The sequence below is a fragment of the Solea senegalensis genome, linkage group LG4, assembly GCF_019176455.1.
Source record: "Solea senegalensis isolate Sse05_10M linkage group LG4, IFAPA_SoseM_1, whole genome shotgun sequence".
NCBI lineage: Eukaryota > Metazoa > Chordata > Actinopteri > Pleuronectiformes > Soleidae > Solea > Solea senegalensis.
Genome location: NC_058024.1, coordinates 21,901,301 through 21,927,590, shown reverse-complemented (window position 1 = coordinate 21,927,590; position 26,290 = coordinate 21,901,301). Strand labels below are relative to the sequence as shown.

General features: G+C 38.1%; 2 protein-coding genes across 2 annotated transcripts in view; one reads left to right on the top strand and one right to left on the bottom strand.

Moving 5' to 3' along the window:
• syn2b (synapsin IIb) overlaps positions 1-26,290 on the bottom strand; it is a 59,853-nt gene that overhangs the window by 9,905 nt on the left and 23,658 nt on the right. Inside the window, exons 2-8 of the mRNA XM_044023790.1 lie at positions 18,360-18,417; positions 16,895-16,986; positions 12,436-12,592; positions 11,600-11,689; positions 1,008-1,070; positions 755-897; positions 138-212 (exon numbers count right to left, since the gene is read on the bottom strand). Of these exons, the coding sequence (XP_043879725.1) occupies positions 138-212; positions 755-897; positions 1,008-1,070; positions 11,600-11,689; positions 12,436-12,592; positions 16,895-16,986; positions 18,360-18,417 (678 nt within the window). The remainder of the gene's footprint in view (positions 1-137; positions 213-754; positions 898-1,007; positions 1,071-11,599; positions 11,690-12,435; positions 12,593-16,894; positions 16,987-18,359; positions 18,418-26,290) is intronic.
• Positions 1,943-10,264, top strand: LOC122768094 (metalloproteinase inhibitor 4-like). Its single transcript, XM_044023791.1, has 6 exons — positions 1,943-2,101; positions 2,276-2,571; positions 7,779-7,876; positions 8,297-8,411; positions 8,649-8,773; positions 9,071-10,264. Exons 2-6 carry the CDS (start codon positions 2,433-2,435, stop codon positions 9,266-9,268), a joined length of 675 nt encoding a protein of 224 aa, XP_043879726.1. The 5' UTR covers positions 1,943-2,101; positions 2,276-2,432; the 3' UTR covers positions 9,269-10,264.

Genomic DNA, 26,290 nt, shown 5'->3' with positions numbered 1-26,290 from the left:
GTGTCGTCAGCCCACAAAAAAAAAAAACCCTCTGTGTTTTTACTAATTTGAGTGAATAAATCTGCAACTGTGACATCACAAAATAATACGTGACACCAGGGCAGCCGGAGCGTCTCTAACGAGGAATCATCGCTCACTTGTCAGTCATGGCTACTTGCTCCAACATGGCAGATCCCGTGTTGCTCTTCCAATTACCGGAGATTGATGTTCGCCTAGGAAACAAGAGGAAATTGCACATTGAATTATTGGAGACAACTTTCAAATGAGGCCACACGGTTGGCGTAGTGCTTAGCGGTGTAGCCTATGCAGAAAAAAGAACCAGGTTCAAAGACATGCAGAACTAAATTGGACACTAAATTGGCTGTAGATGTGAATGTGAGAGGGAATAATTGTTTGTCTCTGTGTGGCTCTGCGATGGACTGGTGATCGATGCCGCCTTTTGCCCCGATGTCAGCTGGGACTGGAGAATAAAGCGGTAGACGATGAATGAATGAATTAGCTTTCAAATTATCTGCAGAGACAGAGCTGGACAACCTTTCAGCTCAACTCCAACAAGAACAACACAAAACAAATGCACATTTACACACAATAAAAAGCATAAATATCTATAAGAGATTATTAACACATTACTGTTCCTATGCCTACTGATACTTTTATATGTGCATACAGTTGAGTACAGAAATGAACATGATGCAATAAATGACAAAAATAATGTTCCCTGAACCGAGCTGCTAACAACCGAGAACACACTTACATGTATGCTTTGTAGTCAGTGCCGATCTTCTGGACCCTGATGTCGTACTTGGCGTCTATAAATGGCTCTGTGGTGCAGTAGGTCTTGGTGATGGCGACCACACTTGCAATGTCCTGGAAATCATTTATATTGTCCACTTTGACCTGCAGAGGAATAGTAGAGAACAAAACACTATTTACTGAATGTTAAAGTAGGCTCCGCAACTGTTCCAGGTCAAGCGTGGCATTTATTGTGAATAAAGTCATTAAATTACCTTTCCCATTCCAGAGTGAGCATGTCCAATCTTCACCACCACTGGGAAGCTCGGTGTTGTAATCTGAAACGAAACAGAATAATTCATAAGTAATGACGACAAGTATAAACACAAAATCAATCTTTACCCATGTTTACCTGCATTTCTTCACAGAAAGAATGTGTAGATTGTTTTATTCGCCATTATTTATGAAGTGTTGTCTTGAACCAGTGCTACATTTGCATGTAAAGAAATTTAGAATCCAAAATGTAATATTTAGTTCATTTAAATTTGCAGATATGGATCTTCTACAGGAAGGAGAGAACGCAAAATATGTAATGTCCCTTAAAAACAGCTGTCAGGCAAGTGTGCTGGAGATAAACAAACAGATGTGAACAGATAGAAATGTATCTTGAATTTACAGATAACACAAAATAATGTACACTTTATACCACGCAAGAACATTTTTGTTATGTGTAAAAGAATCTCGTAAAGAGCACTGTGGCCTTTTATGTGGTGGTTTGGAACCAACACTAGAAATCCTTGTTAAATTGTTAACAGAACGGATAAAGTGAATTTGAAATGCCTGTCTTTCTTTTAAATAGATGTTTGTAATAATAATCCTGTTTTGTTTTTATTTAGGTGGCACCAAGGACTATTTTCCGCATTGTGGACAATAAAGTCTAACCTAAGGCAAGACAAGTTTTTATTTATATAGCACTATTCATACACAGGGCAACTCAACGTGCTTTACAAAGGCTAGGAAATACATTCGGAAAATCACAGAATAAAAGCAAGACATTACAAGACAAGAATGAATTGGTAAGTAAGATGATTATTTAAGAATTTAAATAATAACGTTTTCAGGTCTGATTTAAACGAGCCGACAGTCTGAGCAGACCTCAGCTAACCTAATCTAACCTAACCTAACCCTCTAGACGGAGAGAGAGAGAGGGAGAGAGAACATCATAAAAGGGCAGCAGAGGAGGCAAAGGATGTGTAGTTTTCTTTCCTGTGTTCAAGGAGGCTGTCCCTAAATTGTTGAGTACATAACAGGCTCCCTGTGTGCGACCCTCTCAGCATTCAAGACCAGAGTGAGAGGGGATCCAACTATTGTAAGTTTCTCTGTGTGTTGTCAGAGAGAGAGAGAGAGACAGAGACAGAGAGAGAGACAGAGAGAGAGAGAGAGAGGGGAGGGAATGGCAGCAGCCTAATCTTCATGTTATTTCCTCCAGCTTGAATTCAGACGAGTATTTTCATGTCATTAAAAAAAACATTTCTATCCACAGCTGCCTTTCAGTTCAACAGAGGTCATCTTACTACTTCAACTCTACCGTCTCATCTGCAACTCTCCTCCCACCCCCTTAACGGGAACTTAACGGGACCAGAAGAGGCTGCTGAGAATTCATCGAGCAGTGAAGCTGGTCAGAGGCAGCCAGACTTGTTATGGCCATGTCCCGGGAGTGGAGTGCGTGTCTGGGGCTCTGGGTGCTTCTTCTGCTTGGTGCAGGATTAGAAGAAGCAGTAGAGGGATGTAGCTGCCACCCAGCACACCCACAGCAGTTATTCTGCAGCGCCGAAATAGGTAAGTTATTAACAGGATGTAATAATATCTTGGGGCTGACTCGGGTAAAAGTTAAAAATATAATAATTCAGGTCCTTCAGACTGTGAATGTAAAAATATTACAAAGTAAACCTATTGATCGAATTATTGGTTGAATAATTATTGTGGATTTCTTTCAAATGATATGAATAGAAAGTATCAATAGAATGCAAAATAAACAATCAAAGCATATTAAACAGTAAAAGGACTGGATCATTGATGAGTTTTTTTTTTTTATTAATAATACAGTTAAAAAGACCAAAAGCACACATAACCTTGGTGCTCACTTCTTTATCTTACACTTTAGTTTTCTTATTTATAAAATAGGCAATGTCTTGCATATAAAAACAAACTAAAAACAAAAGTGGCCTGCTTTCTATCTGTCTGTGTGTCCGGCTGTCTGTCTGTCTCTCTGTCTGACCGTCCCGTCCCCCCTCCCGTCCCCCCCATCATCCACTTCTTTCTTGTCTAAGCACAGGCCAAAACCAACACTCTGCTCTGACTTTGAGCACTTGGCTCCAGACTGTGGAAAGCTGGTGTATGTGGTCCTGTCAAAGGTTACACTCCAGCAGGGGGAGAGTGCAAGCGAGGGACGGCGTAAAAAGAAGAAATTGCTTTGATTTAAGTCTCATTTTCGAATTGGTCTTCGTCTCACTTGGGATTTTTTCGAGAGCATCCGCTCCTTCAACATGCTTTGTGGCATGTGGCTTAAAAGAAAAAAGAAAAAAAATGGAAGCTGAGACCTGTTTTTCAAAACCTCCATTACCCCAGTTAGATCTGGGTTATGGGAACACAACGGCCTATTTAGGGCAATGTTTTTTAGGACAGTATCACATGCTCAGTCTCATGAATGAGATGCAAGTTTGATTATTCTATTTTCTTCAATGAGATTTTCGGAGAGCGAGAATGAGTTTCATTGCAAATAAATTAGACGTACTGGTCTCTACTGAACAACTATTATGACACCATCATTTATACAGCAACGAGACACAGCAGATCAGTCAATCTCTGGATTAGAGCTTGGATTAGAACAAGTGACAGTGAGGTTGTAATAATGACAACAGACACCATATATGAGGCCTTCTTTAACCTCCAGAAATGCATACGTTAAAGACCAATATGTGTAATTTATATAGAGTAAAAATAATGTAATAAATTAATTTGCATTTATTTAGCATGTTTTTTCAGCACAATCTATGTGTTTTTCACCAAATATGTAAACACACCTACACAAAATTAGCCAAAATTGTTTTAACATTGGATTGAATTTGGAAAATTTGCTTTATGAACAAAAACAAACAAAACACAATTAACACTAATCCCAAAAATATGCAATATAAAATGAATCATAACTTTGACTCAACAACACATAAAAAAAACGCATTTTGCAAAGCCTGAAGGTGTGACCTATAAACACTCACACGCCCCCTAGGATGTCCATATAGGGACTTGTGTATTATTCCTACAACAATTTACCAAGGGTGCGCGTGCGGCACAGATCCATGCCACGTGAGCACGAATGGTTAATAACTTCCAAAGACAAGTGGGATAAAATTAAAAATCTGAGACCATAGTTATTATTTGTCCTCATACTCAAAGACTTTCCTTTTGTAACACAGTAAAGCAGACATCTCATGACCGTCATATCCGCTGTTTCACGTCCAAGTACGCATCCAAACAAGTGTATGTCAAAACTAAATAAGTGATCTTAAATTGTCCAATGTCATACGATACTAAAGTTAACACAACAGCTAGTTCTACTCTAATTTAAATGAGGTACAACAAGTTATGCTTCTGACTGATTTCGACAACAAAATCACTTATGCTTGGTTAGAAGAGACAAACTGTATTTTGTTTACCTCTGTGTAAAACCAATAACCCAAGAGCTGCTGACAGTTTCCTTTAGGAAAACACTCGTATATAATGTCAATATAAACTCCTGTAAAAATCATCAGAAGTTTGAATGTTTGAGTAAAGTTTTAAACAGCAAATCAGTCGTCCCGTTGCTGGTAAGACGCAACATTTCAAATGTCTTTTTTCAATGAACGAATCTCGTCCCGGCTGTCTTATTGACTGGTGGTGGCCTCTCGTTGACCTGACAGTGTTGTCAGAGTTGTTGAGTCGCTTGAATAAAGCTGTACATCTGAGTAATATCCCATCTGGACAGACCTTGGACGATTCCCTCGCCGCGGGCGCGTATTTCAGATTGTGTGTGAGTGCGTGCATGTGTGCTGGACAGAGGCCAGGCCATGCCAACACAGTCTAATCCATCTCTCTCTTTCTTTCCCTCGGTCTTCCTACTTCATTTCCATGTCTATAGGCTTGGTCTAATGGGCTGCATACTAACAATATCAGTGTGAAAGCCCGCTGACAGTCCAGCTTTGTGAGCATGACAAGGGTGCCGATTCATCTGGGAGGGGGGAAGTTACTTACTACATCAGTTCTCATGGTACAAGTTTGCAATATTTCTTTGGTTATGGAGCTGCGAGGCACATGTACGGTCACTTCGGCTGTGCGGACATGCCTGTCTTGATTCCCGTTTGTTGCACAGATGCAGCACTGGAAGTGAGTAGGTAAATGAACCTGATCAGTTCAAAAAGATGTCTACTATGTTGGGGGTAAACATTTGTGAGAATCTGACTCAGTTGTAACATGGAACCAAAATGTCATCCAAAGTGCACTTGTCCAAAACCTATACACAGTTATCATTCAGAGCTTTTCCAGGTTCAAAGTTTGCATTAATAAATGATTCAATAATGAAAAAGACAATTCCATACTTGGCTAGTTGGCTACAGCAACCTCTGTTATGTTGCTCTCTTACAGGTTGCAGTGATACTATTTAATCCCAACACTGAGTACTGTTTAACCATCGGCACATCACTTATTATTAACAGGTCACCCGAATGGCTCAGCTAATTTAACGTAATCTACTAAGAGACATACGTTTCATCTCGTCACATGACATGCACACCAAAATACTGACATGTAAGCAAAGGGAGCAATAACATGATTGGAAAAATCGTGAAGCCAGTTCATGTGAGTTTAGTTTAGCACCAAAAAAGTGAAAGCAGGAGGCTCTGACTAAAAAAAGAGAGGCAATAGACTTAAAAGAAAGTGAATAATTGTATGGTATAAAAAAAACCTAGTAATGTATTAGCAGAATTACTACTGGTGTTGAAACTAAATGAGCTTATTGTTTTATTGATGATAAGGGGCTAATACTTTTTTTAAATTAGTTTTTGAAGTGTAACTCAGTCGGCAGTGTACTTCAAACTGCAGCTGTGAAAAAAATGTAAGTGAAAAAACACAAAATGGCACCTAAAAAAATAGTAAAAATAATTAAAAATTGTACTTAAGCAAAGCCCTGTACAAATTCAACCATGCCTTTTTTTTATCCTACGAATGAATCAAAGAAAGCATTAATTCTTTTTGCATGAAATTTCCACATCACACCTACATGTGTGTTGTTTATAGGCAGATGTGTCCTTCAGAGGTCAGACGTAATAGTAAAATACACAAAGTATTATAGAACTACTCACTAGCTACATTACAGTGTACACTGTATTTATGCTATTGTATGCTTTTGCTTTTATGATGAAGTAAACCATGCCTTATTCATCCACATTCACTTTCTTTTATTTGTAGCACTGCCTTTCCCTCGTATGGTGTGTTCAACAAACAAACTGGAGAGAAAAAAAAAAAAAGTCTCTTCTTTTTCCTCCTGAACCAATTTCACAGACCACACTGAGCTCCTCCTCCTCTTACCAGCACACAAAACCGTGGTGTAGTTATGTGATGAGTGGGGAGCAAAAACAAGGGGGTGGTTTTCTTAGCTGTATGAGAGGGTGAGTGGGTTAGAAGAGGAGGGGGTGCCAGGTCACACGTTCTCTCCCTCTCATTAATCCTGTAGCTTTACTCTTTTTCTTTCATGGCAACAAGGTCACAAGCAAAATATCTGTCTCTCTACTGTTTCTCTGTCCGTGTTTCTTCGTCTTGCAAGAAAGGAAATGACAAGACAGGATGTAGAGATTAGAATAATATTCCTTATGTGGCTTATAATGTGGTAATATTTCGTCATTTCCATAGTTACCCTGACTTCATAAGTACAGTATGTTGTGTAATACTTTGCTGTTTAGAGTATTAATGCAGCTGTGTGACTGAAGCTGAAAGGCAGCGATACCAGTGATCTTATTATGGCCGATTTATTCAGCTGCAGCGGAGTATATGGAATAAAAACAGATGATAATAATAATGTTTGATTTAGCTCTGTGTGGACATATTATTCTGTGGCCTGGATAAATAAAAATACTATAAAGTCAGTAATATTTTGATGATCATGAATCTCTTAAGGAGACTTGCCATCCTGTTGAGAACCACAGACCAATTACCCGGTAGTTTTACCCTTGTACTTGATTTACAGTGTGGGATAAAATTTTGTGATGATCACTTTGGCTTGGCTTTAGTAAGCGGGCATGTCACGTGTGTGTTTGTGTGTGTGTACTTGTATTTGTTACCTCAGTAGGAGATTCTCTGCAATGAACACTGGCCTTGTCTGTATCAGTTGACCAGAGAAGATCAATTTTGAGGCTCTGGTTAAAGTCATGGCGAAGATGGGACGTGTGGTTAAGGTTATGGTCAGGGTTAGGCATTAACCGGTTGTGGTTAAGGGTTAGGGATAATGGGTTGTTTTTGTTTCGCCTGGAATGGAATTCAATGCAATGTCCTGCATGTATGTGTGTGTGTTTGTTCAGTTAATGGGAGTGTGTTAGCAGAGAGCTACTTGTCATTCCATGTGGGTTTTGATTTCACCGAGAGGAGAGGGGACACATCCTGTATCACTAGTGAGAGGAGCTGCTAATCTATTGGTCATCTATCCATGTATCTATCTATCTATGTATCTATCTATCTATCTGTCTATCTATCTATCTATCTATCTATCTATCTATCTATCTATCTATCTGTCTATCTATCTATCTATCTATCTATCTATCTATCTATCTATCTATCTATCTGTCTACCTTTGTTAGGAACTAGGGAGAAGATAAAACCTGCCAGTAACCATAAATCAGAATGTTCTCTATTGTCTCTGGGGTGTAATTTACCTTCCTATCTTGTCTCGCCGCTTGCTTTACACTTGTTATATCAATCAATTTTAATGCTACCTTCTTCTATGTTGTTTTTTTTGGCAGTGATCAGGGCAAAGATCTCTGGAGAGAAGATTGTGTCACCTAGCAACAGCTCCTCACCTTACATGAAGATGATCCAGTATGAAATCAAAATGATCAAGGTGGGATCTCAGGACAGCAGTAGACGCCGGTGTAGTCATACATCACTCTTTTGTGTTTAGGCTGTGTTGTGCGTGTGTGTGCACAGCAGTAAATATGCAGGGTTTTGCCTGAATGACATATGACTCGACAAGTAATGGATTCAACTTCGGAAATATCCAAAATCATGTTGGATGGATGAGAGCATTCAAACACAGACAAAAACCTCGACCTGAACTTAAACCAATTACATTTCTACATTTGGGAGTTAATTTAATATCAGTTTATGACTTGCGGCATTAAAAGTCTCATAAAAGTTGTTCTAGTCCAATCGTTACTCAAGGCTACATTGCTGCCACATTACTGTATACCTTGATATATTTTCTCTTTTTCTTGCAACTCAACTCTGCACTTATTTGTCTGTGTATTTCTTGGTTTTTCAGATGTTCAAAGGTTTCGACAAGGCCAAGGACATCCAGTATGTGTACACTCCAGTCTTCTCCTCACTGTGTGGAGTCAAACTGGACTCCAACAATAAAGCAGGGTATCTTCTTTCAGGTATAGTTATGTAACAGATCGTCCAACAAAAGAGGCTGTTTAGAGGCAGGTACAGGACGCTTCACCTCAAAGGCTTATTTAAAGGAACAGCTTCACTTCCTGTTGGTGTTCTACTGCACCTTTTATTTAAATCTATACAAAAACGCAAGACATACCAGCTATCTTCTCATGTAATTGACAACTGAACCAAAATTCTAGTCCCTAAGATTTGTATAATGCTTTGTTGTCTCAAATCAGGGAGCATGTGGAGCGATGGGAGGATTTCTATTGGCCAATGTGACTTGGTCGAATCGTGGGACAACTTATCACTGTCGCAGAAAAAGAATCTCAACTACAGATACCAGATGGGCTGCGAATGCAGGGTGAGTAAGGACCGTTTCATCTTTTTTTTTTATACACTTCTTCATACATATTTATTTCTCCTCCCTTTTCGCCAATCAGTCTTGGAAAATCCACATGCGGAACAAAGTAGCCGAGCCGCTGAAGCACAAAGGTCTTCTCACCATCTCGAAACTCTTGCTCTGAGACAGATTAAGTGTCTTCTGATGTTCACACCAGCTCCAACTCCTTGTCACGGCTCACAGGAGGCCGATTTTGGAATTAAATAATAAGATGTGCGAACGAGTAAGAGAATAAACCAAATACTCTTCTCTCCTCAGATCAACACGTGTTACACAGTGCCGTGTGCATCCACAGGAGACAACGAGTGCTTGTGGACTGACTGGCTGTTGGATAACAGCCTTAACGGGGAGCAGGCTCGGCAGTACGCCTGCATCCGACGCTCTGACACGACCTGTAGCTGGTACCGGGGTGGACCTCCACCTGAGAAAGACTTCCTGGACATAACTGATCCCTGACCTACACATTTGACCCCAGCAACGGCTTCCCTGTAACTCAGATGTAATGTCTTCAATTAAACAAAATTGGCTGATTTATTTTACATTCAAAGGGAGTTTAAATCACCACTGAGCCTCTTTTAGCAGAGGCCAGGTGGATTCTACAACAAGGCTAGGACACGTTTTCAGCAGTCCTCTGAGTCACTTCCTCGCTCTTACACACAGTTCATTTCCCTTGCTGTTTGCCACAGAAAAACAATAAGACCATCCACTGCTGATTAATAAATAAATGTCTCGTCTCCGAGGGTCTGTCAGTAAAAATTGAGAACCTAATTTTTTCTTTGCATGGCTTACAAAACGTTATGTAGCACTTTAGGCTCTACCTTCACTGAAAGAATGTAAGGAAGTTGGACAATTACTGTATAAAAACCCCATACATTACATCTTTACAAATCGTATCTGCATAGATTATGCAGGGAGACTGCAGCACTGGCATTTTTATCATCAAATAACTGTTCAATGCAAATGAAACTGCTCTGTACATGTACATAGACAGGGCAACAATGTAAATTCCCCTGACCATAATGCTTGTCCTAAAAAAAAAATCACAGTAGTTTGAGTTCTTGAATATCTGAAACTGTAAATATTGTACTTTAGTGAGATTAAACATTTAAAAAGCAAAGTAGATTTTGTCTTATGGTATATAATTTTTTTTATCTAGTGATGTTTAGTTCCCTTCATGTGCAAAAAAGAAAATCTAATCCAGACCTTTAACAACAACAACAACAACAACAGCACTGCCATCTGTACGTAGAAGTCCCTTTAAAAACAAATGATGTAACAGGACAAGGTTCAATTCACTCTTTTTGCTTCCTAAGAACAACAGGAAGTGGTTTAAGTCCCACAGCAGATAGTAGAAACATTGGCACCAGACTATAACAAACAAAGAGAGATAACTCTTCATAAATGACCTGTAATTAATGACTGACAGGGATGCAAACGACTAGGGGGGCATAATAGACACAACTCACATTAAAAAATTCCTCCAGTTGCAAAAAGATTGTACTTAACAACCTCAAATTGCACCACATGGTTGTTTATTCTAGTTTTGCTGACACAGCAGTAAACACTGAACACAAACATTAATGTACGGCTAATAAGAGACAAGGAAGTAATACTTTTACAACACAAACTCTCCCCGTTAACCACAGATTATTTCATTTTTCTTTAACTGCTGAAACGTTATAACCAATGCTAATAGTGTAATCAGTGTTAACAGTGTAATTGCACATGCTTGTGAAGTTGAGCCACTTTAGCTACAGAGAGACATCACTTTTGATGTAGTTTAAATGAACGCTTGCTACAGCAACCACATTATGTCGCTCCAGAAGGAACACTGTAGTTGTATCGGAACGACCGTGTGCCAGTTTTTCCTGTTAGAAGTCGTTATATTCTACACGAGCTCTGTGTTTTAATATAATCGAACAGCAGTTGCAGCAGCTGTAAAGAGCAGCAAACGCATCAGTTGTTCTCTCCATCCTCTGTCCCTCCCCCCGACACTTTTTTTCGTCCACGTCACAAGTTTGCATCCCTGGATTTAAGTGCTATTTTAATCACCGTTATTGAATATAATGATTAAAAAAAAAGGAACGTAACGACCCCAAATCTGAATTGATCCCTGTCTTCTTGATGAATGACTTTGTTAAAGTCATACAGATTAAAATGCATTATTTATTTTTCGTGCATTGGCCAGTATGTCAAATTACATATTGGGTCATAATCAATGATAAAATAGTTTTGTGATTGTGTTTTTCCAAACATTCCATGACTGATCTGATCATAATGTGTTAAAACTGTATGGCTTTAGTAAAGTGCTATCAAACTATTTCATTTCTATTTCATTTTTTTTTTTTTTTATATTGAGCAAATTGTTTGGGTTTGTATTTATGTCTCTGTTTCTGTCTAAATAGAGTTTTCTATTTCCATGTACCAAAAAATATTGTATATAAAATGTCTCAACGGGATGAGGAGTGTCACCGACTCTTATTTCTTTTCATTTATTGACAAAGAGGACAAATTATATTTCTCAAAATATTAATGCCAACCTAATTTCAATAGTTATTTTGGTAGCACTGTTGTGTTAAAATACCTCAGGGCATTTGAGACATTGAAATATGAGAATAGAATAGATAAGAATTTCTTATTTTATCACAAACACCACACTGGAAACTAACTTGCCAAGAGAAAAAATAGCAAAACTACTGAATATACAGTACAACAGCATATTCTGTGTTGCTGAACATCTGACATGTATACTCTGCTGTGTGAAAACAAAAATGAAAATATTCTCACCATGTCTTTGTAGTTGGGGTAGAAAGTCTGATCAATGAGAGGGAACTTATCTGAGCCAAGCCTCTTCTGATTATTGATCAGCTGAGAAAACTGCAGAAAAGAACACGCAGAGAGACAAAAAAATAAATTTACTGCTGGTGAATCAAGGCGACAGAATGAACGTAACATGATTTAGATCAGTGGCCAATAAGCTGCCAGCACAGTTTTAATGGCTGATAAAGATTTGACCTGACTGAGACGGAGTATGTGTGTTTGTGTGTGATAGACTGACCGAGAGAGACAGTTTAATAAAACAAAAATTGTGCATGTTTTGTTTTCATAGGATAACTGCATGTATCCATATGATCACTCAGTAAAATATCATTGATATCATGTATAAAAGCTGTGATAATCGTTAGGATTAAGCACTGGAATTATTGTGTATGCAATTGAATGCATAATATTCATCATTTAAATGGTAAATTGCATAAAATGTTAATATGGTAGCCCTCCATATTATTCTCTACCCTTCAGGTAGCTCTCAGTCTCAAAAAGGTTGGTGACCCCTGCTTTAGACCATGTAATAAGCTATTAAAGAATTGGGTGTGTATTGACACTGCTACTGAGTGGTGTTTTCTTTAGTGTATGTATAATAATATTAATGTTACTGTGTTTTAATTGTGCTTGTATGCATGTATGCTTGTAAGGTTTTCATAGCATATTACAACGATGCTCCAAACGATCTTTAAAACCATTAAAAACATTGTTCCACACATCCCCTGCATGCCCCAGTCACAACAGAACACTGTGTGGATTTTAGCATTTTGTTCATTAGTCGAGCTGAAAACTCTGCTTACAGCCCAAGGTTTGTCACATAGATTGTAGATGGAGTCCAGAGAGTTGACCGAGGGGATGCCGGCGTACTGCAGACCGATGATCAGGTTCCTGAAGTCCTCGTTCTGGGTCATGCTGAAGGCGTGCTGACGCACCAACACAAAGTCAGGCCTGAAAGACCTGGTGTGAGATAAAATAAAATAAGTTTTATTGTATTGCAATAACCCTCATACTGTCAAATCAGAGTAATAAGACCATCAAAATGAATAATTCGCAGCTGCTTTTAGACATTCTCCACTTATACTGTATGTGATTATCATAGTCTTGTGACCATCTCTCATTATGGTTATTATTATTGTTGTGGCTGTTATTGTGACACAGGTAAGGAAATAACTATGTAGTTAGTTATTCTTTTTTCAGCTGTTTTAATGACGATTTAACTGCTTCCTCATTATCCTGACTTGTTTGGAAGTACAGTGCGGCCCCATGTTTTCCCAGAACACCCAATTTATCTGTGTCGATTCTCATTCATCCAGGTCGTCGTTGTCCAAAACACATTTCACCTCCTTTTTTTAGGTTAAAATTACTAAAACTGGACAGTGGAAACAACATACTAACCCTAACCCTAACCCTAATAATATATAATCATCTGTGCAACTGGATTTGCCACAAATGGGTTGCCAAGTCACATGAGAGAGGAAGTCTGTTTTTTCTTAGATGCTAAACACATGAATCTGGTGGTACCTGAAGCCTGAAGTGGGTAATTAACCTAACACTTGTTTTCTCATTATGTATAATTAAACTGTCATAACTACTTACACTGTACAACTTTACTTTATCATTTTCCAGCATCATTGAGACTGAAGCAGAAGATCAGAAATTACATTTAATAAAAGAATATATAATATAACTTGCTGTCACTATTTCACCCCCTCTTTCCAACATTTTAACCCTTAAACACACCTGGACACATTTTTAATTTCTACAATATTTTATCCTTTTTTCATGCATATTTTTACAAATATATGTGTGTGTGTGTAACGTGAAGTAAAACACTCACACTAACACACCTATGCACAAAAATGTGCTCATTGAAACCCATGACAAAAACTTTTACATTTTTATTTTGGTGCTCTAGGTGTGTTAACTTGATCATGTTATGAAAAATAAAAAACACAACGCATATAAATAAAATAAATGTTTCTGCTAACCTTTCACATATACCAGGCTGCAAAAATCTAACCAAATGTAATCCAGTTTGCATGAAATACATTTTGTTTGCACACTTTTATTATTATATAGAAAAAATAGAGACCTGGAACTGATTGATGACTTGATGTATGACTTGATGTGGATTATTATAATAATATTAGTACACTGTCCTCCAAAAAAAACATATTTGTACACTGGTGGGGGGATTGTGTTAGATGTATGGGTCAACAAGGCTTTTGGTTTTGTTTTTTCTTTCCAATTTCTTAACAACAATGGGTGTTTTATGAAAGCACAAACAGTACCAGATGTTTATTTTTGCCACCATGATGACAAAGCTCAGTGGTTGTGGTTTCCAATTCCAAACCTTTATTTTTCCACAACCATAAAAGGGGAAAAAAGAGTGTGAACGTCTTCAAATGAACTAACGTGAGTGTAGTTTGCCAACAGCAAAATTTGTGAAGATACAATAACGTGAATGAGAGTGAGAACCATAACTTAACTAAATATATTACTAATCTCCAGGGAAGCTGTGCATTCAGTTTTATTTTTCAGCTGTGGTTGAACTGCAGGATTACAACATGTGCGAAAGCAATTTGAAAATAGCTCCTCATGTTCTCTCATATTTAACTCATATTTTCCAGTTTCTATAACAACCTTATAATTTCCCTTTCTAAATACTTTCTTGATACATTTGTGGATCTCTAAAACAAAACAGCAGCCATCTCCTGTAATTTCTTCCTTTGTCTCTGGGAGAGAGAGAGAGGAAATATGAGGGGGGAAAAACAAGGAGACAGTGAGTACAGAGTAAAAGAGATGTAGAGATCAGTGAGAGAAAGAAAAGAGACAGGGAGAGAGAGAAAGAGAAAACGCTGGCACAGAGTGACCACCACCGGCTCTTTATGCACTGAGAATACTAATCAGACACTCCGAGACACTAAAAAAGACTCTGGTTGGGAGAACACAGCAATTAATGCCACTATAATCACTTCATTACAGACAGTAGACAGTGGAGATCAGCATGGTCTCGACTCCAGAGTTGAAAATTCAGTATCAGTCATGCCAGCATTGGCATGGTTGTCCTAAAAAGCACTCACTTTGTTCTTTAACAAAAAGTAAACAAATTTAGAAGCTATGTTTGTTGTGAGTCCAAACACACATTTTAACGCTTATAATGCAATAATACCCATATGAATTACAATTCATGGTTTTACAGCTGGTCAGATTTGTATTAGGGCCACATGTAATAAATATATAAATAAGTTAATAAATAAATAAATAAATTAATTAAAAAATTTATTAATAAAACAGCATGAATCTGACTTTTTTTTCTCATAATTCTGACTTTTTTCCTCATAGTTCTCACTTTAATCTCACAATTGCGACTTTTGTCCTCATAATTCTGACTTTAATCTCACAATTCTGACTTTTTTCCTCATAGTTCTGACTTTAATTTCACAATTCTGACTTTTTTCCTCATAATTCTGACTTTTTTTCCTCATAATTCTGACTTTAATCTCACAGTTCTGACTTTTTTCCTCACAGTTCTGACTTTAATCTCATAATTCATTGCTCTTTTATTTATTTTTACATGCGGCCCTAACACTCTTCAGTAGATGTGCACTGCAATACCAATGAATGCATTTTAAAGTTTTACAATAAATATTTTCCCAAGTACATATAGTATAGAATGAGAAAAGATCACATGCTGTACCCAGCAAGAGACCTAGACTCATATCTTTTTGCAGCATCACTGCTTTGACTTCAATGTTTTCCATCAGTGAATATGAATCAGAGTTTCCCTCCTCATGTCTGCATGACATCAGGCAGTAGAAGAAAGCTGAGTGTGTGTTTGTGTGTGATCTTTTTTTTCCGGACCAGCCTCTCATAAACCATAATAACAGACAGAGACGCTGATACTCAGTCTGACGCTGCTGTCTTTGCTTCCTGCTGGTTTTGTTTCCTGGTGAGCAGTGGGAGTTACAGTCTCACTGTCAGTCTGTAGCTGGGAAACTGGTGCCTGTGTGGGTTTTGTGGTGTGTGTTAGCTTGTTTGTGTTATTGTGTGCTTGACAGTACATTCACATGTTTGTATGTGTGTGCTGTATATACTGTGGCAGTCTGTCTGTAACGTGGCTAATGTGTCTCCACCCTTTTTTCCCCCCACAAATCAGAGGTTTTAGCAAAAAAAAAAGAAGGATATTTATAATTTTCAAAACCATTCAACGGATTCTCTGCCTCATCTCATAGAAATGGCTCTGGATCATCATGTGTTGATGCAAAAGCAACGCTTTGAACACAGAGTCTGTGTTTTTATATTTCTGGGGATGACTTCATGGAGCCAACATGCTTGTTATCTATGTGCCGCAAAGAACAGGGGAAGCCAACTCACTAGATATTTAAAAAATAAAACTAATTTTTGCATTTTTAGTTCATTTTGAAGTTAAAACAGGTTTTTTAACCTCTTGACTCAAGCCTTGTCCTATTTTAATTAGTTTATTGCAGTATTTGCTTTTTAAATTTTTATTGTAACAAAGTGCTCAAAGTGCTGAGCTGCAATCCTTGTATGGAAGGTGCTTTACAAATAAAATTTTATATTATTATATTGTTATACACAATTCTATAAATAGAATTGTGTATAATAGGAATGGGGTAGGTACATATACGGTGGGTTTATAATTCTGCCTACTCCTTTTCAAACATGTGATGAGATATAAATGTCAATGTGCTGTCATTGTAAATGTTGCAACAAAACTGACTAAGTTTAATGGAAAAAAACCCGTATTCCTTGTATTTCTTGCACAGTTCAACATTCACACCGAACTGGGTAATGCCCACATGGAACTGATTTACCAATCTTTCTGTTCCTGAGACCCAAGGCCATATTTCTCCTTCCACAGTTTCGCCTTTTGTGTGCTACACTGATAAGTTCATGAGCTGAGAACCAGCTATAAAACTATGTATCTTTCTCTGTGCCTTAAGAGCCATTTTGACTCGCCTCTGAGATGTTTGTCCATCTTCGACGATCACTCTTTGCAAAGACGTAAACGGCGACTCAACAATCCATTTGATACTCAAGCTTTGATATCCTCATCAGACATCTTAAGACTAATTTTTCCATGGCACTCAAATCCTCATCATCCTCAAAATCTATCCACATTTTCTATTTTATTTCATGTTAATTTAATAGGGGAAGACACAATAACAAAGTTTTTATCAGAAAATTAAGACAGTGTGTGTGTGTGTGTGTGTGTCATGTATGTGTGATGCTGACCTGACCACTTTGGTCCCACTCCTGATGACCAGCATGTCCACGTTACAGGTTCCATTTGAGTGTGAGACGAGGTTGACCTCGGAGAACTCGGCCTGTGAGGATGGCAAAAGGGACATGGGACGGTTGAAGCACAGATGGAATATCCAGAAATCACACTAAATATTAAATACAACGGTCACACACATCTATTTCGTGAATGGATCCAAACTGAAACAAGTCATGCAGAAATGAGATGATTATATCTTCAGTATATATCTTACTGCCACTCTCATACCAAAGAGATACCCACCCTCCCCATTAGAGTAATTTTTACTGTGAGAAAAACAGTGTAACAAGAAGAGGAGAGAGACTTTGGTTCTGTTGCAGCCTGTATTTTGTATACATATACAATATAGTCAATCTGGAGTAAAAACCTACATGCTATGTGGTTGGTGTGGTTGCAAATAAGAGAGAATTTCTCTGTGACTCATAGCTGCTGACTCCTGTTTCCTCCAGAGTCTATTTTTGCTTGTGTGGTGAGACTTGGGGGTTGTAATTTAACTGTCAACATCTATTAGGTGTGAAACTCTTCTCAGTGGAATCACAGAGTCTAGTCATTTCAAATGCAGTAACCAGAAAAGGGAGAGCTGCTTCTGAGGTTCACCTCATGACAAACAAATACATCACAGTAACCACACTATGATATGAGGATATTTAACACGTTAGGAAATGTAAGACTTAAATATACACCAACTATTAAATACACCATTAATAACAAGACATCTTTGCCTTTGTAATACTATAATTATAAAGAAGAATTAAAAATGAAAGAATTTAAACATAAAAATAAGAAAAGTAGTAGTAGGAGTATTAGGTGAAACTGAAAAGAAAAAAAATATTGAATCTTCCAAGAATAAACTTGTAACATTATGAGAATAAAGTCGACTTTATTCTCGCAATATTAGGACTTTATTCTCAAAAGATTCCTTTTTTTTTCTTCGTTGTTTGGCCCTAATGCTCCGTCGTATCGTTAGGATATATAATATTAAAATCATTAACATCAGAGATGTAGAACTCACTAAAGGAAGAAGTTAAATGATTATCTAAGACTTGGGAAACATTGTGTTTATCCTAAGTGTTTGACCAACCCACCAACAGACCAACATCACCACCGCCACAGAGCCTTGTTGTCAGCATGGCTAATATGTAGCCTGTGGTAGTCTAACTCCCTTTTGGTCCTCATTATATGTTAACCACCATGCAGCACTTCCAGTATATGTGCTATTCAAAGTCATTTGTGACCTGCGGTAATTAAGCAAAGGCAGATTATTGAGCGTTCAGCTCAAAGAAATGTTCTTCTTCATAATTCAAACTATGACCATTTTCATTTCAAACATGTTAATATGAGGACAGGCCACTTTCATCTCTGTGCTCTTCCCCCTTTTTACCCTCTGTGAATGATATTATGATTATAATGATATCATACCTGCTCCACTCTGATGTCGTAGTCTCCAAGGACCTTCTTTCCCCTGAACACTTTGACCCTGGGAACAAAAAAAGAAAGAGAGAAGAGATTCAGACGACTGTATTACCAGCTGTCTGTGCTGCCCTCTACTGGACATGACACTCCCCATGGATCAAATGAAAGAGAAAATGGACGCCTGCATGAGCAATATTCATGGCACAAAACTTTCTCAGCTGTAGGGGGGGAACTTGCTGCGTAATGATCATTTCTGAACAGCTTCAAAAAAAGATACAGCAAAGCAATGATGCCCGAGCTGAACTTTGCAATTTGTGTCTGTCAGCGGGCGGTGACATTAGAATCTAATTAACCCTGCAATTCTGCTGCCATCCTGCAGTTTGAGTGATAAATGTGCCCAATAACAGCCTGGACTGATGTCGACTTCTTAATATCTTGGTTGCTATCTTACATCAAAAGTGATGCAGACATAAATTGCCAGCAAACACACACACACGGAGGGTAAGCAGACAAAGTGAGAGAAGGAGACGAGCAGGGACACACACGCACAGACAAATTGCTCAGGATGTTGCACATTGAAAGGTCTTCGCTTTATGCGCCTTGAGATAATTAAGTTGTGATGTGGTGTTATGCAAACAAAACTGAATTGATTTGTACACAACACTGTACGTGCTTCCATCATCCCATAGATTAAATCACAGGCCATGAGACTTGATAATGTGGCTGGTAACCCCCCCCCCCAAAAAAAACACATGTCAACCTGTACTATTTTATCTTTATATTTTTCTCATGAGCCAGCTCTAAGTGTGATTTGGAATAGTTTGTAAAGTATGTATAGACTTCATTTCTAAAACAATAATACTGCAAAATACATTGTTTTCTCAAAATATCTGCAGGTCCTTGAAGGTACAATTTATCCGCTGTCGTACCCCTTCGAACAACATCCCTCCGTATGTACCTCAACCTGCCATAAAATAATACTGTATGTGTAAACAAGGTTGCTCTCCATACCACAAATTAAAATGTGCACAAGATTCTTTCCATATAACCTCATAGCATTTTTGTGTGTGTAGTGCAGCACAGAGGCATCTGGCTCGTTAGTTTGGTTCATTAGGATCATACCATCTGTGAGAGAAACACTCTTGAGGGTACAACGCAGTAGTTCTCAATAAGAACACAAGCAAAAATGAGTGACAGTAAAATTACAGAAGCACTTTTTTCAGCAATGTTGGAAGGTTCGAGTTGATTAGGTATTATTATATTTCCTTTTTGTTACCTGCTCAGGCGAGGTTACGGGGGAGATGAGGCGATACTATACGTGAGACATTGTCCACTGAAAACGTGGGACCCTGCGATGGCGAGCAGCGAGTCTCATCACAAACCCTGTCGCTGTATTTCAGCTCAGTGACTGTGTCAGATTCTAAAACAAAGTCACAGCAGTTTCATATTGTAATATATTGGAATGGAAAACCAACCAAACCGTGTAGAGGCGAAGCAAGGCGTTACAAAGCATTAACTACCTCTTAACTACACCTTAACTACCTCTCAACCAGAACCAAACATCATCACTCTGTTATAAACACATCATCCAGTGCAACTTTAGTAAAGAATTTAAATGACACCTTCATCACAATCATTAAAAAAAAGCATATCTAAGCGCAGGAGAAAATGAGGCTCCACATCCAGCTTGTGTTCAGTATCTACTACAGCGCACAACGCAAAACAACAACCAGAGACATGGGATGTCAGACAAACACAGTAATAGACAATTACAGGCTAGTGATCTACTGAAAGGCTGCTGATGTCCCCCATTTAATTCCATTAAAAAGCATAATGCAGCTGTCACATCGCAAAACACCACCATTTGAAAATGTGAATCAGAGCAGTGGGTGAATGTCAGGGAGAAGACTAACAGGAAAAAAGTGCTCATGAGCCAAACATTGTAATTAGTTTTGAAGGGTGGCACTGCAGAGTGTAACATTTACAGTAGGAGGGTTTTATTGGCAGAAACTGAATATGCGACCCATGTTTGTAAGTTTGTATGTGTATAATCTGGGGCTGCAACTAAAGATTATTTTCTTGGTCCAGAAAATGTTCATCAGTGTTTTGTCCACAAATAAAAATTATTCAGTTTTTATGATTTCTTTGTTACATGGAATAAAGAAACCAGAACATATTCACATTGAAGAAGCTGAAAAATCAGAAAACATTCAAACTGATAAATCAATTATAAAATTAGATGAATCATTGTAGTCCTGGTATAATCACTTTAAAATTAAATAATTATATACTGTATGTATTTTTTTATTTTAAAGTTCAAAGAATTTATATCTGCAATGAACCCGTGATCAAAATGGTTCCACACCGCCACCGTTCACCAAATGGACTGAATTCATCCGGACAACTTCTTAAAGTTCTGTCTTACATGTCTCAAGGACTTCACTTGTATCATAAAATGAGTCTCCGCTGGCGAGGATAACTACCATAATCAGGGCGTAATGACTAGCTGCAAATTAAAGTATGATACATAATACATTATGACAAGCCATGTCCCTTGTCTCTCTGTCTCCCACACAAGTCAGTGCTATTTTTCGCCCTTCTCTGTCTCCTTGCAATGCTACAGTTTTCCCTCTTTGCCTTTCAATTCATACTTTCTCCGCACCCATCTGTTTTCCTCTTCACTCTGGTTATCATGATCAATTTACGGCAAAGGCACATTAATGGAATAGATGCATACAAATGAGCAATGCATAACAAGTGGCTGCATTTTAATGCATTGAAAGGGATGAGAGTGATTGGACACACGTGTTGCTATGGTGGTTCATGTAGTAAAACATACTGCAGTTGCCTGAGTCAATGAGCAGATTAGTGAGGTCGAGGAAGGCTGTGTTAAGTAAGGCCACCTGTGAAGATCCTCCTTTTTCTGGCATAGAACACAGTGGTTCTGGCAGCGTAAGACTTAACATGCTCCGTCTTTGTCAGTTGATCCAGTTGAGTAGAGATGGTGTAAAACAAAGATCTGAAGGTGGGGTGTTAAAGGGCACAAAAGTTGTAATAACAGACCTGTCGGCTCTTGTGTGGTGAAAGATAATATCTGCTGCTGCTGCAGGTGGAAAATGAGAGCACAGTGGAGGGAATAACACTGAACTGTACAGGCTGCAGACCAATATCTTATCTTATCTGCAGTTTCTATGGAAACTTTCTGCTGCATGCTACTTGTTACTGTCCATTTTACTTTCTAGAAAGAATTGAAAAGAACAGCATTTTAATGGTGTGGATTTGGATGTGTATTTTGTAATCGGTCTTTGAGCATTTGTTAAAAGTGCAAAATAGATCAAATGCATCATTACTATTATAGTTTTTTACTAAATGTCATTGGACAGAAGTCTGGACACCTTATGCTAACTGTTAAACCTGGCATCTATTGGATTTACAATATGTCCATCTTCAGATATAAAGATATATCTTAAAGATATACTGTATATACTATATATATGATGAAGTCTCCTGTGACGACGTCCCTGCCCCCTTTCTTGAAGATCAACGACCACTTTACCCCAAACCGAAGAATTCAACTATATTAAGGTTGGATTTTTTTTTTATTATTGTTTAGAGCGGTGAGAGTGTAGGTTATAGTGGTTTTGTTGATCTACTAGTTAATGTGAGGGCTTATGTGTTTGTGAAATGTAGCCTATAGGCCCTAGTTGTGCACAGCACCAGGCCTGCAGGTCACCCTTGTAAAAGAGATTTCCTGCTTAAATAAATGATAAATACAAAAATAAATGAATAAAAAAACCAGGAACAAACCTCTATAATGTGATTTAAGCTTGGTGTGATGCTGTAACACAGTAGTGTGAAGGACTGCGGCAGATCACAACCAGTCAAACCCAGCGGTTACCACATCTACATGTTCTCTCCATGCCCAGTGATCAGTCATTCACCCTGTGATTGCTTCTCTGTGCAGAAGGTGGCCGGCACAAGCAGAGTTCTGATTGGCTACGCCGACTCAACATGCACAGCATACAAAGCGTCGCATTACGGTGGGATTGGCTCATGTGTTTTGCCTGACATAAAGCTGTCGCGGGAGGCGCAGGAGGAGGTAACGCCACCTTTGGCCATTATCCTCCTTTTCTCAGCCCAATGAGAATCAAGGTATCCTGCACCTTCCTCACCGACACAGCAACTCTGCCTTGTCACTGTGTGTGGAAAAAAAGCACAAGTTGTGACAGATGTGGCACTACACTGTACAGCAGGGATACAAGCATCGCTAAGGCTACAGTAACTTATATAAGATCATTAGTTTTCTATTTAAATCATTTTTACTTCATGAAAATGTGCCATAAATACATGAGAACATCCACAAGCAGCACATCTGCTTCATTAAAAAGGGCTTGTTAGGGCAACGCGGTGAAACCAATAGCAACCAGGTGGACGGCTTACTCGAGGTTTCACTGAATCCCATGTGAACGTACAAAGAGATTTACTGACCTCTGTGTGTGTGTTTGTACATGTCTGTAGTGGGTTGTAAGGACATATTTTGATTTAATGAGGTTATTTGAGTAGATCCTCAGAAACCTAAAGGGCTCTTTGAGGGTTAAGACTTGGTTGCTATGACTGTTTATGCAAGCATGGTTATTGTGCTCCTTGTCCTTGGAAACCAAACAGGTGTTTCAACTCCGTGTTGCAGCTTTCTTTGTGTGTTGTACCTCTTCTTGTTCCTCGCCCACTCTCCACTCTGTTAGGTTCTTTTTTTAATTAACACATCCTGCATTTTCTTCACACTTCACACTTTCATTAAGACATGGTCTTACATATTTAAGGCATAACAACATTTCCCTAAGGTGTTTTTTAAAATACAAACCGTAGAGTAGAAATTTATTAGACCACCACCTAAAGCCACAGCTGCCCTAAGTTAACAGCAATGGTATTTACCAAAATAATTATAATCAATATATATATATATATATATATATATATATATATATATATATATATATATTTATATGTCTATATATATATGTTTATACATATATATATATATGTATATATACATATATATACAGTATATATACACACATACATACATACATATTAGAAATACTGGAAAAGGCATTTCTCAGATTGATCAGCACTAGTGATACTTTTACATAACGAAACGTGTACATTTGTTAGATTGAAAATATTGAAGCTTCCAAAGTTACTATTACCTACTTTAAAAACCTCCCTCGAAAGGTAACTTAAGTATTCCGTCAAAGTGTGACCCGAATGATGCGCTGGCCTGTGTTGTTTCATTCAGACTGAATACACTGGTCCATGGTTTTCTGGTCACTAATTGAGGGCAGTGACAAAAACAGGGCACGACTGCTCATTTCAGCATGTGGTTCTCCAGGCAGATGAAAACCAAGCAGCTTATTACAGCAAATTGTTGGGTGTGTCAGAAAAGCCTCTATGATTGTGGTTTGTGAATAAAAAAAAAAATCCTCGTGTTTAATTAAATCATTAGTATGGGCTGATTATTTGAAACTGAATATGGAAAGAGAAAAAAAAAATTTTTAATTAATGGGACTCCCATGCAAATTTCACTTTTAATACATCATTTTCTACCACAAAAATAGACAGGTTAACATTTTGTCCACAAGCTAATTAAGAGGTAATTCCAACATGCTGACTGAATAAATACATCTATAAACTGAGTAAAAAAAGCAAGTCCCATTGCTCCTCCTCCAACTGTGAGCCTGGATTATCTGATTAATCTAATCCCACACGGGCAATAACCCATGACGTTATGAAAACTGAACTAAAAAGACCGGAACCCTTTATTTATTATCCCGGATATTGAAAATTATTCTGGAAAAATGGGCAAAAGCATTTACTCACAGGACATTTTCTGGCCCTTTTATGGTTAAAATAGGCCAGACATTTGGAGGCTTAGTGGTTTTCCCGGTCACTCTAACCCTTTAACACCTAAGATAGACTTTGAAGTGTTCTCAACTATTTCTGCAGAGACAGTGTTTTTGTACATTCAAATCTATTTATGTGCGTATTTTTAAGAGCTCTGGGCTGTTAGGTGTGCACAGACGGACAGCACACTGAAAGTGACAGTAGCCAGATGAACATCTGGATAATGTGCTCATAGAGTCTAATTTGTGCTGAGCCACAGCGCGGTTGTCTGCAGTGATTTGTCTTTTCTTCATCTTACCGCAGACACCCACTCTGTCTCGACTCACCACGGGACCAGGGCTCACCTTAGTTTCACCTTGCTAACAGATGAATCACTGCGTGGCAACAGATTTCGTACTTGGCCTCGTCTTCTCATCGTTTTCACTCGACTTTACACGTCAACTTGCCCAACCAACCAGTGCACATTTAAAAAAAAAAAAAGAAAAATTTAATGATGTCCGGTTCATTCAGGAAACCCGATTAGACTGACGCACCGCTTCTCCAAGACAAATGAGGCGTGGCGAACACTTAACTGTCAACCACTGTCTCCTCTACTCTGCATCCACGAGTGGACAGCTCAATTTGTTTTAAACACAAGAACACAAATCTTCATCCTAAAAGCTGCAGAGGAGTATCTTCCCTTTGGAGACAAATAAATGAAAGGCAGTCTTTGAATTGAATTACCCAGTCAAGTCATTCTGCTGAGCATAATATACAAATAATAGCCAAGTTTTCATAGTAGATACAAAATGAAGAGCAAGTGTATTACACGACAGAAATAAATTGTTCAAATTTAAAGTTGATTGTGCCTTCATGTTTTTTTGTTGCTGTTATTGTGCAAAGTGGAATAAAGTAAAGTTATTCCATCCTGTCCTGATAACACACCTTTGTGTCCCCCCCACCCGTTTCCTATTTAGGACATTTCTGGCATAAAGACTAACAGATGACTTCCTGTTTACTTTGACAACCAAACATTACCATATAAACTTACATAACAGGATATTTTCGGCTGTATTTATAATATTTAGAGGCCAAAATGTATAAATAAGAGTGACATGCAGCTCAGAGGTATTAGCTAACTAAAAAACAACAGCATACATACTGTATGGCACACGCTTCCTTGAAATCATTTTCAGTTGAATGTGGATTAAAGCATTTGGCTGGAGGGAGATGAGGCAGACTCACATTGTTAGTCGGGCAGAATACATTACCAGCAGGTGGAGCTGGGACAGGCATCCACAATGGCTGATGACATCAGCTCCATCTTTAGAAGCAGCAGACTGTTTCCTAATGGGCCGGGTGGGGAGTATGTTTTGGCTTTGCCACAGAGAACACAGTATTTGTCTAGGAGGAGGAGCAGCACAGTCCCACAGTACAAATATAATATACAGCACTCTGAATCTTATATGGTTATGTGGACAAATGATATCACGTCTTCAGACTTACGTATGGTTTAGCAATGAGATAAAAGACAAAAATAAAAACACAGTATGACCGCATAATTAATATAGATTTAGATTTAGATTTAAAGGAAGCCACTGAGTACTGTAAATCCTGATTCTATGTTTATTGCAAATGATGCTAGTACATGAGGAGTTAATCTTAGGGGTGGAAATACGTGATACATGGTCCACGATACCAATAATATCACGATACATCGATTCTGTGATAATCAACATAGCAAGACAATCACATAGCGATACATCTGTGTAACTGAAGAGAAACAAAATGTCCGTGAAAAGTTAAAAGTGCAGGATTTATCTTATTATTCACAACATAGAGAACAAAGTGCATAAAGTCTATGTAGTGAACATGGATCTCTACATTTATCTTCCAGTATCCCACTGTAAACTCCCTCTTCTTAATTTGTTAATTAAAATAATTTGCCCTGGCATATCAATTATCTTATCGCACGAGGATGGACAACACTATATGTTTAAGAATCTTCAGATAATGTCAGTCTACGATATTAATATACTTCAATCATGTGTATTTAC

What these genes read in the sequence shown, in the direction of transcription:
- LOC122768094 (XM_044023791.1), top strand. Translation starts at nt 2,433, where the DNA reads ATGGCCATGTCCCGGGAGTGGAGTGCGTGTCTGGGGCTCTGGGTGCTT. An exon ending in ATGAAATCAAAATGATCAAG is followed by an intron (nt 7,877 to 8,296) that starts GTGGGATCTCAG and finishes TTGGTTTTTCAG; the next exon opens with ATGTTCAAAGGTTTCGACAA. An exon ending in AGCAGGGTATCTTCTTTCAG is followed by an intron (nt 8,412 to 8,648) that starts GTATAGTTATGT and finishes GTCTCAAATCAG; the next exon opens with GGAGCATGTGGAGCGATGGG.